The sequence below is a fragment of the Pelodiscus sinensis genome, chromosome 3, assembly GCF_052426305.1.
Source record: "Pelodiscus sinensis isolate ZL-2025 chromosome 3, ASM5242630v1, whole genome shotgun sequence".
Taxonomy (NCBI): Eukaryota; Metazoa; Chordata; order Testudines; family Trionychidae; genus Pelodiscus; species Pelodiscus sinensis.
The window spans coordinates 160,936,919-160,959,736 of NC_143054.1; the positions used below are offsets into that span (position 1 = coordinate 160,936,919).

A 22,818-nucleotide genomic window follows, 5' to 3' on the forward strand; every position below is an offset into this window, starting at 1 on the left:
AGAATAACTTTTTTTTTGTTAAAATGTACCTGTGCTTGAAAAAATGGGATCTAACATTAGAGAATTGGGACCAAAATATCCATGCCCTTGTTTAATCAAAGATTGGATGTTGTGCTTGCAGCGCTGTCTGCACAATGTATTGTGCCCTCGCAAGTTTTGACAAAGCCTTAGGAAATATTTCTACAGAACTCATCTGCATTATGAGGTTTCCAAACTGACTAACTGGTGTTTAGTTTTGATAACTAACATCCTGCTACAACAAATGACCAGTTATACATGATAGAACTGTTGTCTACTTAATTCACCTCTTAGCACAGAGACATTTGTTACACTCTAAACAGTTTAATTACAGACTTTTAGGGGGAGATCATCAGCCAGTGTAGTGCAATGTAGCTTTTTTTACTTCAATGGATCTGGGCTGGTTTACCTCAGCTGTGGATCCTAAAATCAACCTACTCCAGGATTTATTAGGATAGGTGAACTAATAGGGCAAAGAGGAAGAGAGAGGCTTTCAGAGTTCCCATAGATTCTTAAGTGCTTTTACTACAGGAAAAAAATTGCCTGTGGATCAGCACATTTGAAAACTAGGCTATTTGTTTAGACACCTAAATGTGGATCTAGAAGTCTAATTTTAGGCACCTCTTAGAATGTCTTAGTTTTAACATGCCTGTAAAGTGTGAGTATTTTATAAACTTAGTGGATTGGTAAACTGAGACGCAGAGAAAGTTAGGGCTAAAAATGACCTAATCTGGCACTATGGATGCTCTGGACAACTTAAAAATCAGATTGCATGTATCTGCTCCTCAGCAGGGGTAACTCAGCATAGATTCACTAAAGCTAATGGCTGGTAATTATGACCCATGCAGAAAATCCATAACAGTCAAACTAAGTCCTCTTGTTTTCCCTCACGCTCTTTGGTACCTGTCACACAGACTGCAGCCTATGGGTTACATTCTCCCCCTCCTCCATCCTTTGTGTGGTAATGCCTGTCTGTGTCAGTGGGAACTCTGAATGTGGAAGCAAGGTGGAATACAGCACTTTGGCTGGCTTTTGAGTTTGGACAGGCTGTCCATGGGGAAAGCAGAAAGAGTTCCATGATGAGAAGAACGTTCTAACCTGGAATGTTTGATTATAATTGTCAGTGCAGTTTCCGAGGCTACCATGATGCAATGACATTTTGTAGAGTATCTCTACAGAAAAGAGTATCTCTGAAGAAAAGCCTCCCAAGCCCTCATTCTCTCATTACTATCTGAAAGCCACTTTTCATTCAAGACTTAACCCAAGGAAGTTCCTGATTATCATTAAGTTATGCATCTAGGTTGTGTGGAAATTCACAATAACATCAGAGTAGAACTCTTACTCCAGGCTCAGGGAGCTCTGCCACCCCAAGTTAGTGACTGATGTTCTATTAGTGCTTAGCATGGCTCCTAAAGGACATCCAATAAGCACGTGTCACACAAAATGCGTGCAAGATCACTTTTAACTCTTGTAATGTGCATCCCAGCACATAAGAGAAGAGGAGAAATTCTTGTCTTGACTTGAATGTACACGGAAGTGAAACCTCCATGAGATTGCTGTAGCCGTGTGTGGCATTCAGCTCCGTGGGATGAGTATTTGAATAGGGGGATTTACCATTCAAGAAAACACAGTGAAAAGGGGGAGGGAGGGGGAAACTCAGCAGGGGAAATCCAAAAGCAAGAGTAATGGGTTTCTGTTTTCTCTAGTGGTGGTTATTCTTTGGCTTGTTGTCAGACAGTGAATGTTCTTGGGTAAAGGGACATTTAAGATCACTAGCCAACAAACATTATATGTTTGCATGGAACAACCTGGTTCTAGGTCTTCATTTAGTTATGCCACCAGTACTGAGCATTCTGTTAGGAATGTCTGGCATAAAGATGCCACTAAGGTTGCAGTGTGATAGGAAAAGTTTGGAGGGGAAATTTAGAATAGACTACAGCCTTGGGGAAGTTGTATGGAGAGAGACTCAAAATATCATTGGGTATTGTTTAAAATTGGTTATAGAGGACTTGCATATAAGGTCCAATTCAATGTCTGTTGAAATCCATGAGTGTCCTTCCTTTGATTTCAATGTGTGTTGGATCATCTGTACAGATAATTGAAGCCTCAGATAGCATAGTGATGAGTGCTATGATAGAATCTATGCTTAACAGATGGTTAAGATGCCCACTCTTCTTTTGAGAGTGATTCATTGCTCTCTGCTGGTTACTTTGAAAAATGCATAAAACAGTTGGGCCTAAATTTGCTTGTTATAATTTCTTTAACAGCTAAGAACTCTACTGAAGGAGACACTTTTCTGCACAAGAAAGGTCAAGGAAGTCCTCTGGTGTTGTACAGCGAGAGAAGATCCCTAAAGTATCATTAGTTGGGAATTTTCCTAACACCACCATGTGCCTGTTCTCATTCCTAAAACGAGGGGAATCAAAGCCACAGGTGCCTACACTAAGGGGGACCCTTAAGAAGCCCACGAAACTTCTTTATCAGAACTACGAGACCTTGCTGGAGACATGCTTGAAGAATAAATGCCTGTTCAAGGATGAGAACTTCCCAGCTGACCTTAGCTCTATTGGAAAGGGGCCACTTCTACAGAAACTACCCCCAAAGCTACAGTGGAAGAGGCCACATGTGAGTGAGGTTCAGTGAATGGTTTTTATGTGAGGAATTGTTTAAGATGAATAACTACCAGAAGGATGAATAGCTACCAGAAAGATGGATAGCTACTAGAAGGACACAGCATCCATCTATCTAATATCTAATAGAACCTTTCTGCTTATCATCATGGTATCCACATTTTTTACAAATAGATTATTATAAGCAGAATTAGTCCCTTATATGGTTTAGCTTCTTCACTTCTTCCCTGATGGAGCCTTATTTTATTTGTTTGTTTGTTTGCATCCTTCTCCTCTTTCTTCCTTTCTCTCTTCTCTCCCTTTCCTTTACTGGTGTACTGTGTGATCGTCACATTGACTCTCTGAAATTGGCCTGCACTGTCTAGTGCTGCTAGTCGCATATTCACTCTCTCCATCTGTGGAATTCTCAGAGATGTGAGCTAGTGTCCTGCTGGGGACAGAGGGTGCAGTAGTAATGTAGTGGTAGGTTAGAGCAGGATTGAATAGATGAGCCATTGTGGTCCTGGTGCTCTGGAAAAGGCTCCAAATGTTGTACTTCTATCCATGCACCTTGGAAGTCCATGAGTGGGTTTGAGGCCTTGTGCTCTGAAATCCCCATGCTGTTATAGTAATGCCTCATTTGCAAGGGAGGCTGCCTCTCCTTCTCATTTGCTTTGGTGCTAGCCTAGCAAAATTTCATAGGGGAACATAGTGTGCTTCCTTCCCTTCCCACCCTGCAGAGAGCATGCTGCAATGGCGACGCTTGGACTGTAGGCCTGTGGCGTGCTGTGGCTGTAGATATATCGACCCTGAGGTTAGACACCTACAGCTGGTCTGTGCCAGCTGACTCAGGCTCATGGGGCTCAACATAAGGAGCTGTTTAATTTCAGTGTAGATATTGGGACTCAGGCTCCAGCCTGACCTTCAAGGGGTTCCCACCTCACAGGGTCCTATAGTCCAAGGATCAGCTCAAGCAGTACTCTCTGACTGCTTGCCTAAGTACAGGTTGAGCAGTTTCATCTGGGGTAAGAGTTAATATTTAATCATGCTAAATGTCTTTTAAGTGCTTGGCATTTCTTTGATGGGGAAGGTGGCAGTATAAGGATAATAAAAGTGAATGAGAAGTTTGACATTTACTTAATGAATTTGACCAGAGAGGCATTGGAGAGTAATAATATGTCTTCTTTCTTAACTATTGCTTATGGCATTTTTATGGCCACAGAAAGTTCTTCAGCAGCCCTCAATTTTTTCCCTTGTTGTCTAGCCCAGTTATCAGTCATAGGCAGTGAAGACATGATAGGAGGTAGCCTCTGTTATGGATTACATCATCAGAATCCTTGCGTTCATGCATTAAAAATGCAGCTCTAAAGATCGAAGAACAAGTAGCTTTGTAGAAGTCCAAGACAAGAAATGTTGTCAAAGTTAAGGTTGACAGTAACCCAAGGGTGAAAACCTGACAGGGATTGTTTTAATTCTCTCCAAATCAGGCATTTCAAATACAGGAAATTCAAAGTTAAGGATGCTATCCCTAAAAGAAATCCAAACACTTTAAGGTAATAAATGTATAGCTCTGCTGTGTATTTCTACTATGAGAGGAACCAATGTATCATGAAAAATCATTTACTCTGTAACCACAAAAAACAATGCCTTGGTGAGAACTGTATTGTTGTTTCATGGCATCATTACCGGTGCTGACACCTGATCTGCTCAGCAGCAGAAGCAGCCCTGTCAGGAATAGAATTAGGTAAAATTTTTCAGCTCAAATTTTCCTTTTGGTAACAAATGCAGATTTGGCAATACTGAAATGATTTGTGAATTTGTGTCAGTTCCACCAAATTGTTCATTTCAAACATTGTTTCACTGTCACATTTTCACAGTGAAATATTTTGGTTTTTCAGTTCGAAATGATTATTGGTTTTGCAGGTTCCATTCATGTTGTTAAAAAAAAGTCAGAAACATTTACAAACCATTCAAAGGGAGACACAGGCTTTTGATCAACCCAGAAAGATTTTTTTTCCTTTTTGAAATGGCTAACAATGAAAAAAAAAGGCCCGATTCTACCAAGTCTAGTCAAGAAGGAGTGAGGTGTTTTCCCTACACCATCTTCTAGACCTCCAGCCAGAAGCAATGAGATTGTATGTGAAAGAGACCTTTGACTCCTCAGAAACTCACTCCATTAGTGGTAAAGTGGCTTCAGAAGAAGCTATTCAGTTGTAGGGTTTCTGCAGGACCACTGCAATGATTTGACATTCTCTCTCTCTCTCTCTCTCTCTTTTTGGGTCTTGTATATTCCAGGAGCTACATAAAAATCCAGTATTTTATCCTGCAAACACAAGACAGCTTGATCTCTGTCAAGGATTGCTAGGTAAGACTGATTTCTCCTTTTTATATGTAGTATAGATGTAAACACATACAGCAATTTGTAGCTTAATTTGAATTATATAAGACTGCATAAAAAGAGAGTTGATTTCCATATCATTCTAGCTTTGTATATAATATAGATTAGGTAATTGTGTAATACATTCAACAAACAAGTCACAAGTTGAACCTCTCTAGTCTGACACTCTCTAGTTCAGCAACATCCATAGTCCGGCCTGATTTTAGTTAGCCAGCTGTCCACTTATCATGGGCGCGGCCAAGTTTCATATGGTCGCATAAAATTTGTTTACAGCCACCAGTCTCAGTGTTCTGTGCTGTTATTTAGCTCTAATTTACCCCTAAATGTTTCCTAAGAGCCCAGGAAGCTGTGGAAGTGTTGGTAATGCTGCTAGACAGTATTAACTTCTTATGGTTCGGCAAATTCTCAGGTCCCCAGGGTGCTGGACTAGAGAGGTTCAATCGGTAGTGTTCTAAGCTAAGATGTGAACCAAAGAGATGAGAAGTGCCACAGCTAGTTGAAAGCTCTACTTTATGCCATAAACATGATGTTTCTTAGTGATGGTGCTGGAATATGAACGGATCTCATCTTCATACTTGTCTGTAAAGTGTGATACTTACTAAAGGATAAAAAGAGAAGTTTCATCTCTGTGCCTAGTTATTAGAGCATGTAATGTGTTTCATATCACATGGACAGCAGAAGGGCTTGTGACTACTGCAATATGTATATGTAGGCAGGTAGTGTGTTACCCTTGTCTTGCATCTATTTTGAAGAAAGAAAGAAAGAAAGAAGGAAGGCGGGTAAGTCAGTGAAGGTGTGTGAAGAACTGTTCTTTTGTAAAAACTTAAAAAACTTTGAATGGTTCTGCAGCACCTTAAAGACTAACAAAACATGTAGATGGTACCATGAGTCTTTGTAGGTACAGCCCACTTCTTCAGATGACTGGAGTATTAAAAGTCCAGATCCAAGAATAAGTAAGGGAAGGAAGGTGAGGGGGAGAGAAAAAATAGTGAATTTGATTGTTCAAGTTACAAGAAGCTGATAAGAACAATTTGCACCTCTATCAGTACCCACTGTTTGTTTGGTTGGTTAAGTCATTAGGATGTGGAAGGTAGTGTGTGAGACAGACAATATCTTTATTCATTCCTCCCTGATAGGAATCAAACTTGTAAATGAAGTTAAGTTCCAACGCTTCCCCGTGTATTTGGATTGTGGAATTGGCCTGAAACAACACTATGACTTTGAGATCTATTAATGAGTGCCCGGTCAGGTTAAAGTGTTCTCCAACAGGTTTCTGTGTGTTGCCTTTTCAGATATCTGATTTGTGTCCATTAATTTTTTCCCGTAGAGACTATCCAGTCTGGCCAATATATATGGCAGAGGGGCATTGCTGGCATTTGATGGCATAGATCACATTAGTGGATGTACAGTTAAATGAGCCCCTGATGTATTGGCTGATGTGGTTATTTTTTCAATGTACACTTAAATATTTTCACTGAAAAATTCTTTTTTGTGAAATTCCAAATTAATTTGTCTTTTATCCAAAAAGACTATGAGAGGACAGTTAAACCAAGAAACTTGTTTTGACTTAATAAAACACAAATCTAGCTCATCCCAAGTTTTTTTATGAAGTTATAACTTAAAAGCATCCAACCCATTGCCTCTTTCATAAATATTTGTCAATGACAGCAAACATTCTTGATTCCACTCCAAAGTATTGGCTTATTCTTTTGGTACAGAAAACTGCTGGTTTCTGGCCGCCTTGCAAGCGCTGACATTCCACCGAGACATCTTGACTGTGATTGTGCCTCAGTACCAAAGCTTTGATAGGAAGTACGCTGGCATTTTCCATTTCCGGGTAAGCATTCTTCCCTCTAGCACCGGAGGGCCACAGAAATCATGCATTATACTTGCTGGTGCCCTGGCTAAGATGGTGTTCTTGGCTATTCCATGTGCAGTTCCCTTTGCCCTCAGTGAGAACTGTGAACAGGTAACCCAAGTGAGGAAGGAGGAATCATCCCAACCCCTCTTTAAATGAAGTGATTCACTCAGTCAAAATAAAGTCACCCCTCTTGGTGAATATAAAAAGCTCAATTCCTCTACCCAGCTTTGGCTGCCTCTATGGTTATCTTATTCCAGCCTAAGTCTTCCCAATTCCTACACCTTCCCTCGGGACCCATTTGTTCCATATCTTTGCACACTCTCTTTTAGCATGAGAGCTACTCCTTTCTCTCAGCTGCACCTGTGAGTCAGCAGAGCCCACTGAACGTAATAGTCATCACCCCCTAACACAGTACTCTGGCAGCCTGTTACAGCTCATCGATAATATGGGGATCCTTTTCTATTGCTGAAGGGGAGTTTACTTCCCAATTAAATATTTGCTCATTCCTTTCCCCTGGCAGTTTTGGCACTTTGGTGAATGGGTCGATGTGGTGGTAGACGACCGACTGCCTGTCAATGAGTCGGGTCAGCTGATTTTTCTGTCCTCCGTTTGTAAGAATATTTTCTGGGGAGCCCTTTTGGAGAAGGCATATGCCAAGTAAGTGAAGTGTTGTGCTTTATGTAAGTGCCAACGCTGTGGGTACTCCATCCCTGGTGCATCCACAGGAAAAAATGAGTGGTTTTAGCACCCACTGGCAGTCAACTCCACCACCAGCATCTCCCACCTGCTGGTGGCCCTGCTGATTAGCTCCTCCTCCTCCCTCCCAGCGCCTGCTGCTTGCTGCAATCAGTTGTTTGGTGGCATGCAGGAGGCGCTGGGATAAAGGGGAAGGAATGGGGGTGGGGCATGCTTAGGGGAGGGGGCGGGAAGAGGTGAGGTGGGGACAGAGTTGGGTGAAGGGTTGGGGCAGGGTTTCGAGTGGAATGGGGGCAGAAAGAGGCAGGAAGGAGGTGGGGGTTGAGGGGAGGGGTCAGGTGAGAGCAGTGCCTGAGGTGGAGTGAGGGATTGAGCAGCCCCTGGACCCAAAGGAAGCCAGTGCCTCTGGGGTCTTATGCAGATCCTCACTGTTTACTGTTTATTGCCTATTTCATATGCAGTTCTGTCTCTCTAACAAACAAGTCTGGTAGAATTTGCCACATCTGGAATGTTGTGTGGTTCTGATCTCCATGCTTTTAAGAATTAAAAGCTACACCCGCATGATAATTTAGTACCAGTTACACCCCTTGTAAATGATCCAAAGAAAGAGTGGTCATGGAGACAGAAATATCTTCTGACCGTGGGAGATGGTTCTCCTTCTGCAGGGTTGAAATAGTTGGTGGGGTGGGGAAGTTCGCATTGCTACTACAAGCCCTGCATTTATTCTGTGACTCAATATAGGACGTTAGGCCAAGATTTGCAAAAATGACTGTTGATTTGGGATGCCTCCATTTTTGGATATCTAAGCTGAGAAATCTTAAAGAGGCGCAGTTTTCACACAGGGCTGAGCAGCCACCCTCTAAAAATCAGACCCTTTTAAGATGTCTCCTGCTGAGCACCCAAAAATGGAAGGACTCGGTTTGAACCATTCCACAAAGTCACATGTGACTACTTCATTGCCACTCTCCAGGGCTGTTAATTCACCTCTAGCCATCAACACTAGGAAAGACACAGCATTGAGAAGAGCAAATTGGGTGATACACGCCTTCATAAACTTACAAGGAGAGACTGGAGGAACTTAATGTATTTGGTCTTAAAAATGACCATACAGAAAGGGAGAGAATTCTAAAAATAAATATTGGAAGGGAGACAATATGAAAGCAGGGAAATGAATTACTCTTCTTGAGTCAACGAGAGACTAGCTAAAACTTCAGAAGATACCATTTTGCTTTGATGTTCTGAAATAATGTTATGAGTGAGGAAAATCCGACAGTGGACTAAAATCTTAATGGTGCAATTGAAATTCAGAAGAAACTAAGATATGATTATGAAAGAAATAGTGTAGAAGACCCTTTCTGTACTGCTTAGCAAAGGGGCTTAGAGTAGAAACATGAAACCAGAAGTCCCTTCCAAACTTGAAATCAATTATTTATATTCCAGTCTTCCTGAACAAGGAGGATTGGTATAAAATTACAATGGATCTCAATCTTCACTTTGTTTTTTCAAGCCCGTCCTGGGATTTGTCTCTCTCTAATATCACTCCATCCTTATTAGCTATGATTGTACAACAAATAAACAGTGGGTAAACTGATAGCTCTCTTTCTAGGTTGTATGGCTCATATGAAGATCTGCAGATTGGGCATGTGTCAGAAGCACTGGTGGATTTTACAGGCGGAGTTAATATGACTATAAAACTGGCCGAGGCTCCTCCTCATCTGTGGAATATATTGACAAGAGCAGCCTACAGCAGATCTCTCATGGGATGCCAGACACATATAGGGGTGAGAACCAGTCTGATGTCAAATGGATGGATAGACCAACACCAGCAAATCTTTCCTAGGAATATTTCCCTCCACCCAGCTGAGCAACAGTTTATTATACAGATCTTTTTCTCTCTCATTTTTCTATAGTTATGTTTCAAATTCTGTATTTACAAATCACAAATTTCTGTAAGAGTTTTGCAGCTCTTTTCTAAACTGTCCTTGGTGTTCCCTATTTCTTCTAATCTGAGAGGGTGGGTCTAGACTATGGGGTGGGAAGTGGAGTTGAAATACAAACCTACATCTGAAATTTGCAAATGGTCCCTTTTTTTGTAATGGGTGCAGCTAAACTCCCCATTCCACATGCTCTGCAGGCTAAGCAGTGTTGGGAGCCCAGATCAGACTTTTGCCGCAGGAGCTAGTGGTCCAAATTCTATCTTCATGCACACAAGTATTGCTCCCATTGGCTGCACTGGGAGCCACACCTCAGCACTGAGGGCAGCATTGGGCTCAGCTGTTGCTTTCTTGATATGTTTATTTCTGTTTTCTCTTTTTCTTCCCTATCTGCAGACAACCAGGGTCCTAAAGAATGGGCTGGTGGCAGGCCACGCCTACACGATCACTGGTATTAGAAAGGTAAGGACAGGGCAGGTCCTCCTGCTGCAAACTTGCAGCAGTCCCTGTTGGAGCCTTTGGTCAGACCATGAGCAAGCAGTGTGCTGATTTGGGTGTACATGCCATCCACTCCCTATTCAGCAATATCAGGGTGGCTTCGGACAGGTTCCCTTTCAAAACCACATTCTTTTCCCAAGCATGAATAAAGGATAGGGGATCCTGGCTCAACCTCAGCACAGATCTCAGGCTGCCATTGACTCATGGGCTCTGCTGATGGTATAACCTACCAGAGCATGCCAAGCAGAGCCGTCTAAATTCCTTTTATCTTACAGTGAAAGGGGCTGGCCTGTTTTAATTCTGGGAAGTGGGGGCATCTGCTACAACCTCGTTAGGCCATTACTGATGTGAGGTGCCTTTGGAATGAGAGGTGAGAGGCCCAGTCAGGGTCCTGTTAATGAAGTGCAGGGTGCCAGACTCTGGTGTGCCTAGTGCATGGAACCACAGTCCTGCCACATCTAGGGAGGCTACCAGCAGCATTTGCCTAGGAACAGTCTTTGCATTCAGGGGCGCGCAAGTGTTGCTGCTATACCTGTGCAAAGACACAAGAAGGCAAGTGAGGAGTACGGATACCCCCTTCCACCCTCTCTCCACCCCCTAAGCCAGGCACAATGCTCCCCTGTCCAATCCTCCAGTTACATTCAGATTCAGAAAATGCTAACTTTAAGGTTCTTGTAGTAACATCTTAAGCTTGGATTGTTAGTCCGACTGTGAGAAGTGGTCTTGATGGCACAGTCCTGCCTCAGATATGCAGGTTGATGGCTATGGAGTCACACAGCTGTTGGAGTGTGAGGGTGGTTTTATTGTGAAGACCTGCACTAGGACTATGGAGCTTTGGGTTCTATTCCAGGCGTAGACACAGGCTTTCTTCATGACCTTGGGCAAGACACTTAATCACTGTAGGCCTTAGTTTAGAGTTACACATTGAGCCAACTAATCACCATTCTCATCACACTTCTTGACATCAGTAAAAGACAGGAGTCACCACGTTACTCTCTGGCATGTTATGCAAATGTAAACCAGACAAAGGCTGCAGAGACCCTGGTAAACTCAATGTTATTTTGTGCAGGTGACTTGCAAATATGGACCGGAATATTTGGTGAGACTGAGGAATCCATGGGGGAAAATTGAATGGAAAGGAGCCTGGAGCCATAGGTGAGTTTGAAACAGGAAGGGGCTAGTGATGAGGAGAAGCGTGGGTGGATGAAATGGTGCTGCCACCTGCAGGCACAAATTAGTGCTGATGACACCTGCATTAAAAGAAGAATTGGGTCCGCTTTCAGACACCCTTTGGTTTCAAGGCAACGAGTTCATGGAGGTATTCTGCTCGATCAGCCAATGCTAAGGCAGTTCAACTAATTTAGTTATTTCACAGATGGTGCTTCCAAGCGCTTAAACCACAAAATGTTGGTTCTACTTTTTTTTTGTCAAAGAAACCTAATGTAAAGGGGGTTCTGTGTAATGCAAAATGATGAACATGGAGTGATCAGGGTCAGACACAAGTATTTTCTGATTACTAGTGAGGTTGCTCCCAGGACAGCTAGAATTGTAAGGTGATCTTCTGCTTTCCTATTTCAGAACATTTACCCCTTTGTCTGCAAATCATGCAAGATCCTATATATCCTGCAACTTCTGGGATTCTGAGATTAGAGTGGGGTTGGGTCTGACCTTCCTGCAATTTGGGGAAGTAGGCATCAGGCTGGGTCTGACTATGACAAAGTGGAAAGTACAATTAGAAATGGCGAGGGAAGAGGTGACAGGACCACCGAATCAGATGGATGCAGTGGCTGGAACTTCCTTTCCCCCCAAAGACGGCATAAGAATAGTAGCCATGCTCCTCCATGGCTGTAAAAGGACTCTGTGGTAGCCCTGTAAAAGGACTGTGTGTTAGCCTCATTTTAGGCTGAGGCGGATTCCATCTTTAGCAGCTCCAGTTAGCTCCTTGCACAAATCCTGTTGGCTCAATTTTTGTGAGGGTAAAATTTTTGTGTGTGGACTTTGCCTTGTCTGATGAGAGAGTAACTTTCCTCTGATTTGTGTATGCCACGTGACAACATAATAGATGGCCACACTGAAGCATAGAATGAAGAGCATATTGAAGGCTAGACTTGTAAATCACTTCCAGCTACCTCTGGTACTATCCTATTTATTATGTAGAATATTCTGTCTATTACATGTCCTTTGACACAGAGCTGACAAAATAGAACCCAAAGGCTACATTTTAAATACTTGGAAGCAGCATGTGTAATCTAATGAACTGGCCAGTAGAAATGGTTGGGAATTTTCTAATACATCTTTTCTTTGGAAAATGCTGGTTAATTGAAACTAAATTGTCTTCTTTTCAGGAGAAGGCCTGTTTCAATTAACTTCCCATTAAAAAAAAGTTTCTAAATTGTTGAAATGCTCCATTTTGGTAGAAAACGTTCCATTTTTTAGGTCAAAATGTTTTCTTTAAAAATTAAGTAATTTATAGTGTGTGTATAACTTGTATATATCAAATTTTAAAATTGAATTGAAATAAAACATTTCAATTCTAGAATTGAAATAAAACATTTCAGAATTATAAAAATCAAATATTTGGATTAACCTGATCCCATTTTTAAAAATTTTTGATCTGGGAAAATTTTTGAGATTTTGGCACAAAATGTCGACAGAAAATAATTCAAAATCTCAAAAATGCTCATGGAATGGGAAAGCCTCTATCTCTACTGGCCAATGTGCTATCCAACACTAATGTTCCAGGAGAAAATCAGAACTGCTCAGTTGTGTTTCACAGGCTCTCTCTGGCTAGCAGCTAATAGGGATTTTCTTTTAGTTCAAGCCTATCCTTTGGGAGGACTACAGGGATTTGGGTTCTATTCCTGTTCTTCCAGGCCATTGTGAGTGTTCCCACCACAGAGTCTAATGCTAACTGGGAAGTGTGTGGGGCCAAAGATGGGCTACAGCAGGAAGCGATTTTAGACTAGATATCTGTATTGAACGTTTTGAACTTGAAGATGGGTTTGGAGCATTTGTTTGTCGTCCCTTCAAAATCATCTGCCTTTTTTCTGTCCCTAGCTCTGGAAACTGGGAGCTGCTCAGCCTAAAGGAGAAGATTTTGCTGCGGAGAAACCAGGATGATGGAGAATTCTGGTAATGGAGCTATGAATCTGGGAGCTCCTCTTCTCCCTCAGTCAGCGCGAAGGCCAGAGCTAATGCTGTAGCTTAACCTGCCATCTTTCTGCTGCCTGCTGAGAGGAGAGATGTGTATGATGCTCTATAACAACGGGAGCGCTTTCTGTTTTTAATGAACAGAGGGTGAAATGACATGGAGCTGCTACCTTGCCAACTCGTGGTAAAGGGGTGTGAGGAGCAGCCTGTATGACACCAGTGCTCTTCTGCGTGAAATCAAGCACACTTTCAAAGAGCAGAGCAAGAATTTTTGTCCAGTCCCTTCTGACTTTAAAGTCTATTTGTCATCATGTTTTCAACACAAACCCAGGCAAAGCTTTGTTCAGGCAAAGAGCATTTGTTCAATTGCTTTGCAATCCCGTATATTTTTGGCACTAGGTGGCAATGTTGCAACCAGTTGCATTATACTTATTCTTTTGCTTGCATTCCCATACTCATCTTTCTCTGCTGCTGTCATGTGTTGGGCCTTTAGCTATGCATTCACCAGTGCTGCATGCTGCTGTTGGAGCAAACATCAACTTCTTTGCTACCTAGGATTGTGCAACACAGAGTAGGGTAGTGCTGGAGAGACCCACTTTTTAACCACCACAGACCAGGCTGCTGACTCAGTTTCTCATGGCGGCCTTTTCACAGGATGTCTCTGCAAGATTTTAAGACCCACTTTGAAGATCTGATCATCTGTAAATTATCTCCCGACCTGATGAGCCAGGAAGATGGTAAGAAGTGGATGTATTCTCTGCAGACTGGGAGCTGGGTCAAAGGAAGCACGGCAGGTGGCAGGATGAATCCCAACACAGGTGAATAGAACTTGGGGGGAGGGGGCACTTTAGGGAATCAGGATTGAGACTTGTCTGTATAATTAGTAGAGAAAGGCTTTTGTTCAAGCAACCCAAAGTTTGGTTCAGGACCCCAAATCCCATATTACACGGTCATAACCAACTTTTACACAGGTGAGGAAGTCTGGCAATGAACAGGTAAGATTGCCCACTTATTCTCCATTACCACAGAAATCAGGCTGCTCCCTAAGGAGGAGCGGAGTGTCTTGCAGTTGTGGGTCTACTGTGGTACTTAGAGGAGGTAGGTTCAATTCTAGTCCATTTGACGTCTGTGGGGACTGCAGCTGCTCAGCAATGGGTCCCGCTCATCTTTCTCTTCCATGTGCAGAATAATTTTTATGTGTACCAGGGCATGTGCCAATGTGCACCACCAAAAGAAACACAAAATCTAGCTGTGAGTTGGCATTTGAGGTTCTCCCGAGCAGCTGCACACGTGCGCATCTTATAGGGAATACTGGTGTTCAGTACTTTGGCAATCGGTACCCCTGGGCTACAGTTCCCACTAAACTGAGGAAAAATTATTCCTTCCTCCCACCTGTTGTTTTGTTTGCTTAGATTGCAAGATCTTTCCCAGTAGGGAAAATCTCGTACTATGTGTTTGTTCAGCACCTAAGAAATGGGGCTCTGACTTTGGTTGGGGCCTCTGAGGGTTACAGATAAGCCACTTCCCCCACTCTGTCTGAAGCAGAGGTGTCACATGGAAACACAATGACCAAACATGGAGGTTTTTATGTTTTGCTTCTCAGACACATTTTGGATGAACCCCCAGTACTGGCTGGATGTTTACCAGGGTGACGGCAGCAAAAGGTCCTTGTGTTCCTGCAGCATGCTGGTGTCTCTGATCCAGAAACCCAGAAGCAAACACCGAAACGACGCACCTCCCCTCCCCATAGGGTTGTCCATCTTCAAGGTGAGTAGAAATCAGCAGTGGGATTGCTTGGCCAGTATGAGACATTTCCTAACCCTCCAAAGTTAAGGAGAGCTCTGCAGATCCTAGGAGTTATATATCCTGAAAAGTCTAGTCCACTCTGTGCTCTCCCCTCCATCTCTGCCTGTGGCTCCCATTCCTCCAAGAAGCTCTCAGTGGAGTTGGGCCTCCCCAGACATGGCTTTCCTTGCCCTTTTTATTGAGCATGGGATGTGATGTGTGTCTGCAAGGTCTTTGGCAGACTGCAGGGCTGTAAAGAAGCTCCTGCCACCCCAGTGTGAACTGGATTTTGTCGTGCCCAACCCTGGTTCTTGCACGTGTGTGTGTGCATAAACGTGCAGGTGTGCACCAGGGCTGGGGGAAGGGCTACGATCTGCATGGGCAGAGGCTAGATATGGAGTTCTTCTCAGGCTACTACCCATAAGGACAAAATCACATCATGGGTGAAGGGGAGGGGAAGGAGCTAACCCCAGGAGTGATGTTGCAGCCACGTGTAACCCGCTGGTGAATGTGTGTTACAATTTCCCCCTTTATGCCCCAGGCAGAGACGATGTGAGTCAGTTCCAGCTCCTACTGGTGAGGTTTAGCTCAGGCTGTCAGAGTTTGCTTTTCGCTCTGGAGGTCCCTGGTTGGATCACTGATGTGCCAGCCATCCCCCTTGCAAAGAGTGGCTTGTGTGCTCCCAGCAGCTCTGGGGAAACACAAAGCTTAATGATCGGGGAGTCTGTGTTGCTCCCACTCCTGCAGACTTGAGCTGGCATTATGGGTGCACAGTTGTGCTCAATCGTAGGCTCACTGTGCCTCCGTCGGGTACAAAGCCTCTCCGAGCTCCAGTCACAGCACCAAAGCCCTGTGGGCCACGTTAGCAAGAGGTCCCCTTCTCTAGGGAGCTCCCTCCTGACTGTTGAAAGGTCTGAGGGTTTTAATGGCACCAAGTGTTTCAGCAACCTCAGCTTTACTGGCCCAGGCTAGTGAATGGGCTATGGATGGCCTGGGAAAGGACTTTGAAGGGAGGAATCCAGGCTTGTTAAGCTAAAGAGCCTCATTGAATCTCCTGAGTGGCTTCCGGTTATTAAACTGCATCTGCTATTAGGTGTGACCGAAAGGGCTGAGTCTGAACTTCCTGTCTGATGGATGCCTTCTCTTTTTTCCCCTATAGGTGAGCGCAGAGGTAAGTCCTTCTCCGCCTTCTGTTGATGTCTCATGGCTTGTATCTGTGAGTCCTGCACCCTTGGCCCTGCTAACCATGTAACTCACTTCCAAAATCAGGGCCCCCGTGAACCTGGATTGGTGAAGAACTCACCTTAGCACATGGTCACTCCGGCATATTTGAAATTACCGTCAGGTAGAAAGAGTAGCTGCAGAAATTGGCTCTTTCTGAACTGAGTATTACAGGGCACCATCGGGGACACAAGTGAGATTAAATTTGCTAGCACACGTGGGCCTGACACTGATTAGGAGAGCACTAGTGAGGAGACCCCGGGGCTGGGAGTTCAGTTTCAGTTTTGTATTGAACACTGAGATTAATGCTGAGATGTGTCAAACCGAGACTGTTTTTGGAGTTGGAGCTACAGTGCATCACGGTATTGACAGAGGCATAAAAGCTATGAATGGAATATGTGGTGCATGGAGAGGGGCAGCCCCATGTTCCCTTAGGTGAAAGATTGCTCCATTCGCATGAGAGAAATATGGGGAAAAGGAGATGAATAGCAGCTCCATAATTCGGCATGAGAGTGAAATGTCTGAGCTGTTTTGAGGCACGGCTGACATAAGGAGGCTGAAGTATTTTTGCCTGCTGAATAAAAGCTTTGTAAAAACAAAGGGTGCTGTGTCCTTGAGTAGGACTTGGGGTATCAGCACGTGGAAGCCGTGAAGCTGTATCAAAGACTTAGGGTGGGATTCTTTCCTCACCCCACTATGGTCCTGGATACTTTGTCTTGGTGCAGGCGCTGTGCAGGGCCCCTGCATAAGCGGTCCTTTAAGTCCGTGACCCTCCGCCCAACACCTTTTGTACATGGGGCAGAGCTGAGGAGCATGAAGGGACAAGCTGGGAATGTAGCCTTCAGTACAGGCCGTTCTGGACTGTTCTGGGAAGTGTAGTGCCCAGGGCAGCTCCTGGCTGTTATAATGCTCACTGTGGGGAGGGGTGCAAATACCCCTACAGCAGCCCAGAATAAGAAGAGTGCAAAGGCGGCATAAGGCCACTCTTGTCCCGTCGCATGTTCATTTTAAAAACTGGACAATGAGAATGTACCGTAAGGACAACCCAACGGGAGGATGGAAGAGGACGAGCTAGGGCAGGGTTTCCCTAGGCAAGCCCCTGGGATGCTCTACTTGATAACGTCCACCTGAAACCAATGGGAATTTCTTTTGTTTCTTCCCTGAACAGTACTACAAAAGCAACAGAAGGCTGCCGCCAGAATTCTTTGCCACAAACCCCTCCATCAACCAAAGGCATCTCTTCATGAGCAAGCGGGAAGTGACCCAGGATTTCCGGCTGCAGCCTGGCAGCTACGTCATTGTCCCCTCCACTGCAGAACCCCAACAGGAGTCCGAGTTTGTCCTGAGGGTCTTCTCCAGGAAACACATCCTTCGGTGAGAAGATGCCATTCCCTGCTGGTTGCATCTTCTTGGTGCTCCGGGCAGAGGCAGGACACTGGCCTTATCTACACTAGGCGATTTCCCCTTATGTTCTCCACTGCTGCTATGACTGGCTCAGCTCCCTGGTTGGTAGCAGTGGTGAGAACTGTAGTGCAGACAACACCCTAGGTGCTACTGCCTTTTTCCCACCACATCCTGGAGACTTGCTCAGGGCAGGGTTAGCTGATACAGTGCTTAAATGCCACCAGCTGCCTAGAGCCATATTGACACTACTGCTTCCACTAGTGGAGTTGCAGTGGTGAAAGGAAAAAACCCCTAGGCTATGTCTACACTACAGGGCTTTTGCACAAAAACCCGCTGAGCATCCACACCTCAAGAGCATTTTTGCTCAAAAAAAAAAGAAAAGAAAAGAAATACAGTAAATTGACAGAACAGAGGGCTTTTGCTGGTAGAGTTATTCCTCTCTCCACAAGGAATAACTCCTTTTTGCGCTATAGCTCTTGCACAAAAAGGCGTGTGTGGACGCTTAACAGAGGTTTCTTGCGCAAAAAGAGCCTATCCGAAAAAGCACAGGTGCTCTGATGGCCATTCTGTTAATGGCAATCAGAGCTTTCTTGTGCAAGAGCGTCCATGCAGTGTGGACGCTCTCTTGCACAAAAGCTTGTGGCCTTTGTGATGTGCTTTTGAGGTGTGGACGCACTTTTGTGCAAGAAGTTTTTGCACCAGATCTCTTCTGCAAAAAGCTTCTTGCGCAAAAACCCTGCAGTGTAGACAAAGCCCTACTGTAGACACTGCAGCAGTGTTGGGAAACAGAGAGAGGCAGCATGGATGACAGGCAAAGACTCACATGCAATAAGAGAGACAACTAATTTCAAGGACATCTCCTAACATTTCCATTCTTTTCTATTTTCAGTGAAATGGGCGGAAATTCAAGTTTCATCCTTTCCAAGGTTAGTTGGAACCAAGGTGGTAGACTGTTGGAAGCTGTGTTTCAGAGGAGGACTTTGTCTTTCTCCTGTGGCAACAACTGGGGTAGAAGGGTAGGGGATTGAGTTGGAATATGAGCTCCTGGGTTACAGCTCTTTAAGAATGAAAGGCTACATTTTGCTGTATAGACAGAATCTCTATATAGGCAGGTATACATGTTCAGAGCAAGACAGACAGCAGACACTTACGTTCTTTTGCTGCCGTACAAACCATTCTTTCTGGTGAGATAATCACAATTCATTGTCATGCTTTCTCTTCCAATTGCCTTCACAGTGTGTCCCTTTTATTAACCTGTGTCCCTTCCCACTCTTCTCCTTTTATGCACCAGCAAAGTGGAAACCACAATGGGAGCTGGACAAGTAATTGCAGAAGTAATGGTGGCCCAGGGAGTGCAGTGAAATTCAGGAAAAATGTCCCAAGTCAGGGATTTTTAAACTCTAGGTCGCAGCTCCCATTGGCTGGAGGTGCACGTAAACAAAGTGTCTCGTGGCCAGCCATTGGCTTGCTCAGAGTTTGAAAACCCCTATCCTAAGGGATTGTACATTGTATATTCATACTTCTGTTTCCTCTGTTAACATTCACTTTTTTGTTCCCTAAAGGAAATAATTGATAAACATGAAGGCAAAGTTTGGGAGGATTTCTTCACTAAGCACTTTGAACAAGTAAGTGTACACGTTACCAGCAAAAGGCAATTCCCCAAGGCCTGTTGCTGCTCTGCCAGGGGATGAGCAATTGTGCAAAGAAAGGTCAGAAGTACTGGGGAAGTTAGAAGCGGGTGGGTGCTGGAGCCTAGTGGGGAACGTAGGAGTTCAGTGTGAGGTACAGCGTTAAGTTCTCTCAAGGAGCTGTGCAATGTATAAGCAGTGGAGAAACACAGCAGTTAGAGAAAAACACTTCCTCAAATTCATAAGTAATCTGCTCACTCTGAGTCTGCTTAGGCTTGTGAAAGCCACTAATTTACATTGGGTGGGCTCAGAAAGTTAACATAGGTATTAGCTATTAACTGGAGTTGCTTACATGAGAGTTACTTACTGCAGTAGTGTAGATGTAGCCTAAAAGTCTGAGCTCACAACCCAAGAGTCAATGGGTGTCTTTTTAGGGTAGACAGACTGGGGTTGAAAAGTAAAGGCAAAAGATGGTGAAGACAGGACATGCTGGGAAATCTAGAGGAAGGCAAACTTATTACAATAGCATTTCTCTCCCCTAGCATCCTGAAATAAATGCTGTCCAACTCCAGAGGATCCTGAATAACATGGTCTGGACAAGTAAGTGCGAGGAGATCACAGTTTTGTAACATGAATGAGGTGCTAGCTAGAGATGAGCCTGAGGTGGACCCTTAACTCCTGAACCCTGTTCCCCGAATTCTAGGAGTGGAGGAGCTGGTTTGAAAGCCTGGGTCTGAACCTTTTCTGATCATTTAGGTTGCAACTTGGATTCCCCCACACCAGCAAGGGTCTTTTGTCAGAAATTGGTCCAGATATGGCCCAAAACCACAATGCTCAACAATTCTAAGTAATAAGTTGGCTGAGTCCTTTATATTTATGCAGATAAAAGGCTGATGTAGGTGTGGGAGTGAAATGAATAGAATTGAGCAATGGCTTTCTCACGCTAAAACTTATGACACTTTAACAAACTTTCCCATCAACAATGGGGATGAAATCTCAAATATTTGCACAAACTGAAAGTTTGAAAAAAAATTGATTAGTTGAAACATTTCTTTTTAATTTCAACTTTTTTACTATAATTGGCTTAAATTAAAGACAGAACATAAGAACGACCATACTAGGTCAGACCAATGGCCTATTCAGCCCAGTATCCTGTCTTCCAACATTGCTGAATGCCAGGTGCTTTAGAAGGAATAAAGAACACAGGTAATCATCAAGAGATCCAGCTTCAATCCAGCTTCAAACCAGACAACAAGCAAGTTTTGATAGAAAATATCAGTTAAAATTTTTGGAAATTCAAAACTTTTTTCCAATTTTTTCAAGTAAAACAATTGTCAAAACTGGGCCTTTCTCCTGAAAAATGTTGCAGGCAATAGTATACATTGCTGAAAATGTTCTGGTCAGTTCTAGTAACAGGCTTTACCAGCACTAGTCTCTTTCATTGCACCTGTCTGAGAGGGTATGTCTACACTACCCCGCTAGTTCGAACTAGCGGGGTAATGTATGCATACCGCACTTGCTAATGAAGCCCGGGATTTGAATTTCCCGGGCTTCATTAGCATAAGCGGGGAGCCGCCATTTTTAAATCCCCGCTGCTTCGAACCCCGTGTAGCGCGGCTACACGGGGCTCGAACTAGGTAGTTCGGACTAGGGTCCTATTCCGAACTACCGGTACTCCTCGTGAAACGAGGTGTACCGGTAGTTCGGAATAGGCACCCTAGTCCGAACTACCTAGTTCGAGCCCCGTGTAGCCGCGCTACACGGGGTTCGAAGCAGCGGGGATTTAAAAATGGCGGCTCCCCGCTTATGCTAATGAAGCCCGGGAAATTAAATCCCGGGCTTCATTAGCAAGTGCGGTATGCATACATTACCCCGCTAGTTCGAACTAGCGGGGTAGTGTAGACATACCCTGAGTGATTAAACATCTGAAGGGTTACAAATTCCTTGCATTTTCTCAATGGTGAATGAAGATTGCTTTCTTACCTTCATTTCAGAAGTGACCCATTTCACACTGTGAAATCTGCAAGGAAACTAACCAAGCCAGCTGAAGTGTCTTTACACTTCTTCAGCAATCAATTTGAAGACATTTGTTTTAGAACTTTACTGTGCAAGATGCATATTTGATAAACAGAGCTGTGATGAGATTACATTACTGTAGAGTAGGGATCTGGGAGCTAAGGTGTCTGCTCTGTGGAAGTTTACAGATAATCTGATTTGCCACAAGATTAGTTTCTGTTTCATTTCATGTAACACATGTATGGCCAGCAATGCCTAGAATTAGGTTGTCAATGATGCTTATGAGTTTAGCAGCTGTCTGTAACGCTAGGTCTAGACTATGGGGCTTTATCAGAAAAAGCTACGAAAATTGCACTCCACAACTTGCGTCGCTTTTTCCAGTCGCTTTTGCGGAAGAGGTTTTTCCGCCATTTGGCCCCATCTCTTTTGGCGGAGCCCTTATGCCTCATGAAACAAGGTATACAGGGCTCCCCGAAAGAGCACGTTTGCTCTTCCGTGTAAAAAAGTGGAAGAACAAACGCATTCCGTGGGTGTGGCGGAGTTTTTGTGCGATACCTCCCACAAAAACCCTGTAGTCTAGATGTATCCTGAGAGACAGAGAGAGAAACACTGAGCACAATGGTTTCAGTTCATTCTGGCTAGTGGAGCTGCACCACAGATGAATTAGGCCCAAGGAGATCAAGTGATTCAGTAAATCCTATTTGGGATTACCATGCGGGGTGTTCTTTAACTGCTATTTCCTGTATTAGCTACAGAGAATGGGCCATATTCTGTTTTTCACCACATGGCTGCAGGGAGCTGCCATTGTCTCCCATGGGAATTACTCCCCGTGCAGCTGAAAGTGAAACCTGGCCCCCTCTGTGACATTTTTACCTTCCCTGGCTTGAATCACAAATGACGTGCCTTGTAAATCAGATGGACAGTGTCACAAAAGATTTGGGGGGGCATCCTATCCCCAGGGAATTGAATGGCAGTTTCACCACTGAGGTTCAAGGGCAGCAAGCTCAGGCTCTTTGAGTCTATTTTTATGAGCATTGTTCAGCGATTCACTGTAACAGCCCTCTCTTTTCCAGGTCTCCAGAGCTTTCAGCTGAGATTTAGTCTGGATGCCTGCCAAAGTATCCTGGCGGTGCTGGATGTATCCTTTGCCTTCAGTCGTATATTCATTTGCCGCACCTAATACCTTCCCAGAGTTTTATTTTTCCTGGGGGAGGGACACTTGTTGTGATTTCTACACCATCAGGGTATTTCCCTGCCTAACTCCCAATAAGAACAATGCAATCAGGATGAAACGGTGTTGGTAAAGGGTCAGATTCTACTGTCATTGAAATCAGTCGCAAGCCCATAGTGATTCATAGGGAAAACCCCAGAATCATCACCTTTATTGCTGTGTAAAGTTACAGTGACTGAGGTTTTTTTCCACGTTTTGGAATCTCCGCCACTTTACCAAGATACTATCAACCTTAATTCTTCTACTAAGCTTAACACCACCGGCACACTGAGTATTCAGGAATTCAGGCTCCTGTGGAAGCGGCTGCTTTTCTATATGGTACAAAAAGAGTTTATTTACTTCCCTGTGTACTTCTCAATCAGTGTTGGC

General features: G+C 44.0%; 1 protein-coding gene across 1 annotated transcript in view; it reads left to right on the forward strand.

Moving 5' to 3' along the window:
• Positions 1-2,213: 2,213 nt before the first annotated feature.
• The window catches only part of LOC102444821 (calpain-14), a 29,683-nt gene continuing 9,078 nt past the window's right edge, over positions 2,214-22,818 (forward strand). Inside the window, exons 1-17 of the mRNA XM_089777481.1 lie at positions 2,214-2,643; positions 4,923-4,992; positions 6,744-6,862; positions 7,407-7,543; positions 9,189-9,363; positions 9,913-9,978; positions 11,084-11,169; positions 13,072-13,146; positions 13,819-13,982; positions 14,768-14,948; positions 16,684-16,689; positions 17,350-17,544; positions 18,464-18,500; positions 19,137-19,199; positions 19,745-19,802; positions 22,292-22,356; positions 22,699-22,767. Of these exons, the coding sequence (XP_089633607.1) occupies positions 2,407-2,643; positions 4,923-4,992; positions 6,744-6,862; positions 7,407-7,543; positions 9,189-9,363; positions 9,913-9,978; positions 11,084-11,169; positions 13,072-13,146; positions 13,819-13,982; positions 14,768-14,948; positions 16,684-16,689; positions 17,350-17,544; positions 18,464-18,500; positions 19,137-19,199; positions 19,745-19,802; positions 22,292-22,356; positions 22,699-22,767 (1,803 nt within the window). The 5' untranslated portion in view covers positions 2,214-2,406. The remainder of the gene's footprint in view (positions 2,644-4,922; positions 4,993-6,743; positions 6,863-7,406; positions 7,544-9,188; positions 9,364-9,912; positions 9,979-11,083; positions 11,170-13,071; positions 13,147-13,818; positions 13,983-14,767; positions 14,949-16,683; positions 16,690-17,349; positions 17,545-18,463; positions 18,501-19,136; positions 19,200-19,744; positions 19,803-22,291; positions 22,357-22,698; positions 22,768-22,818) is intronic.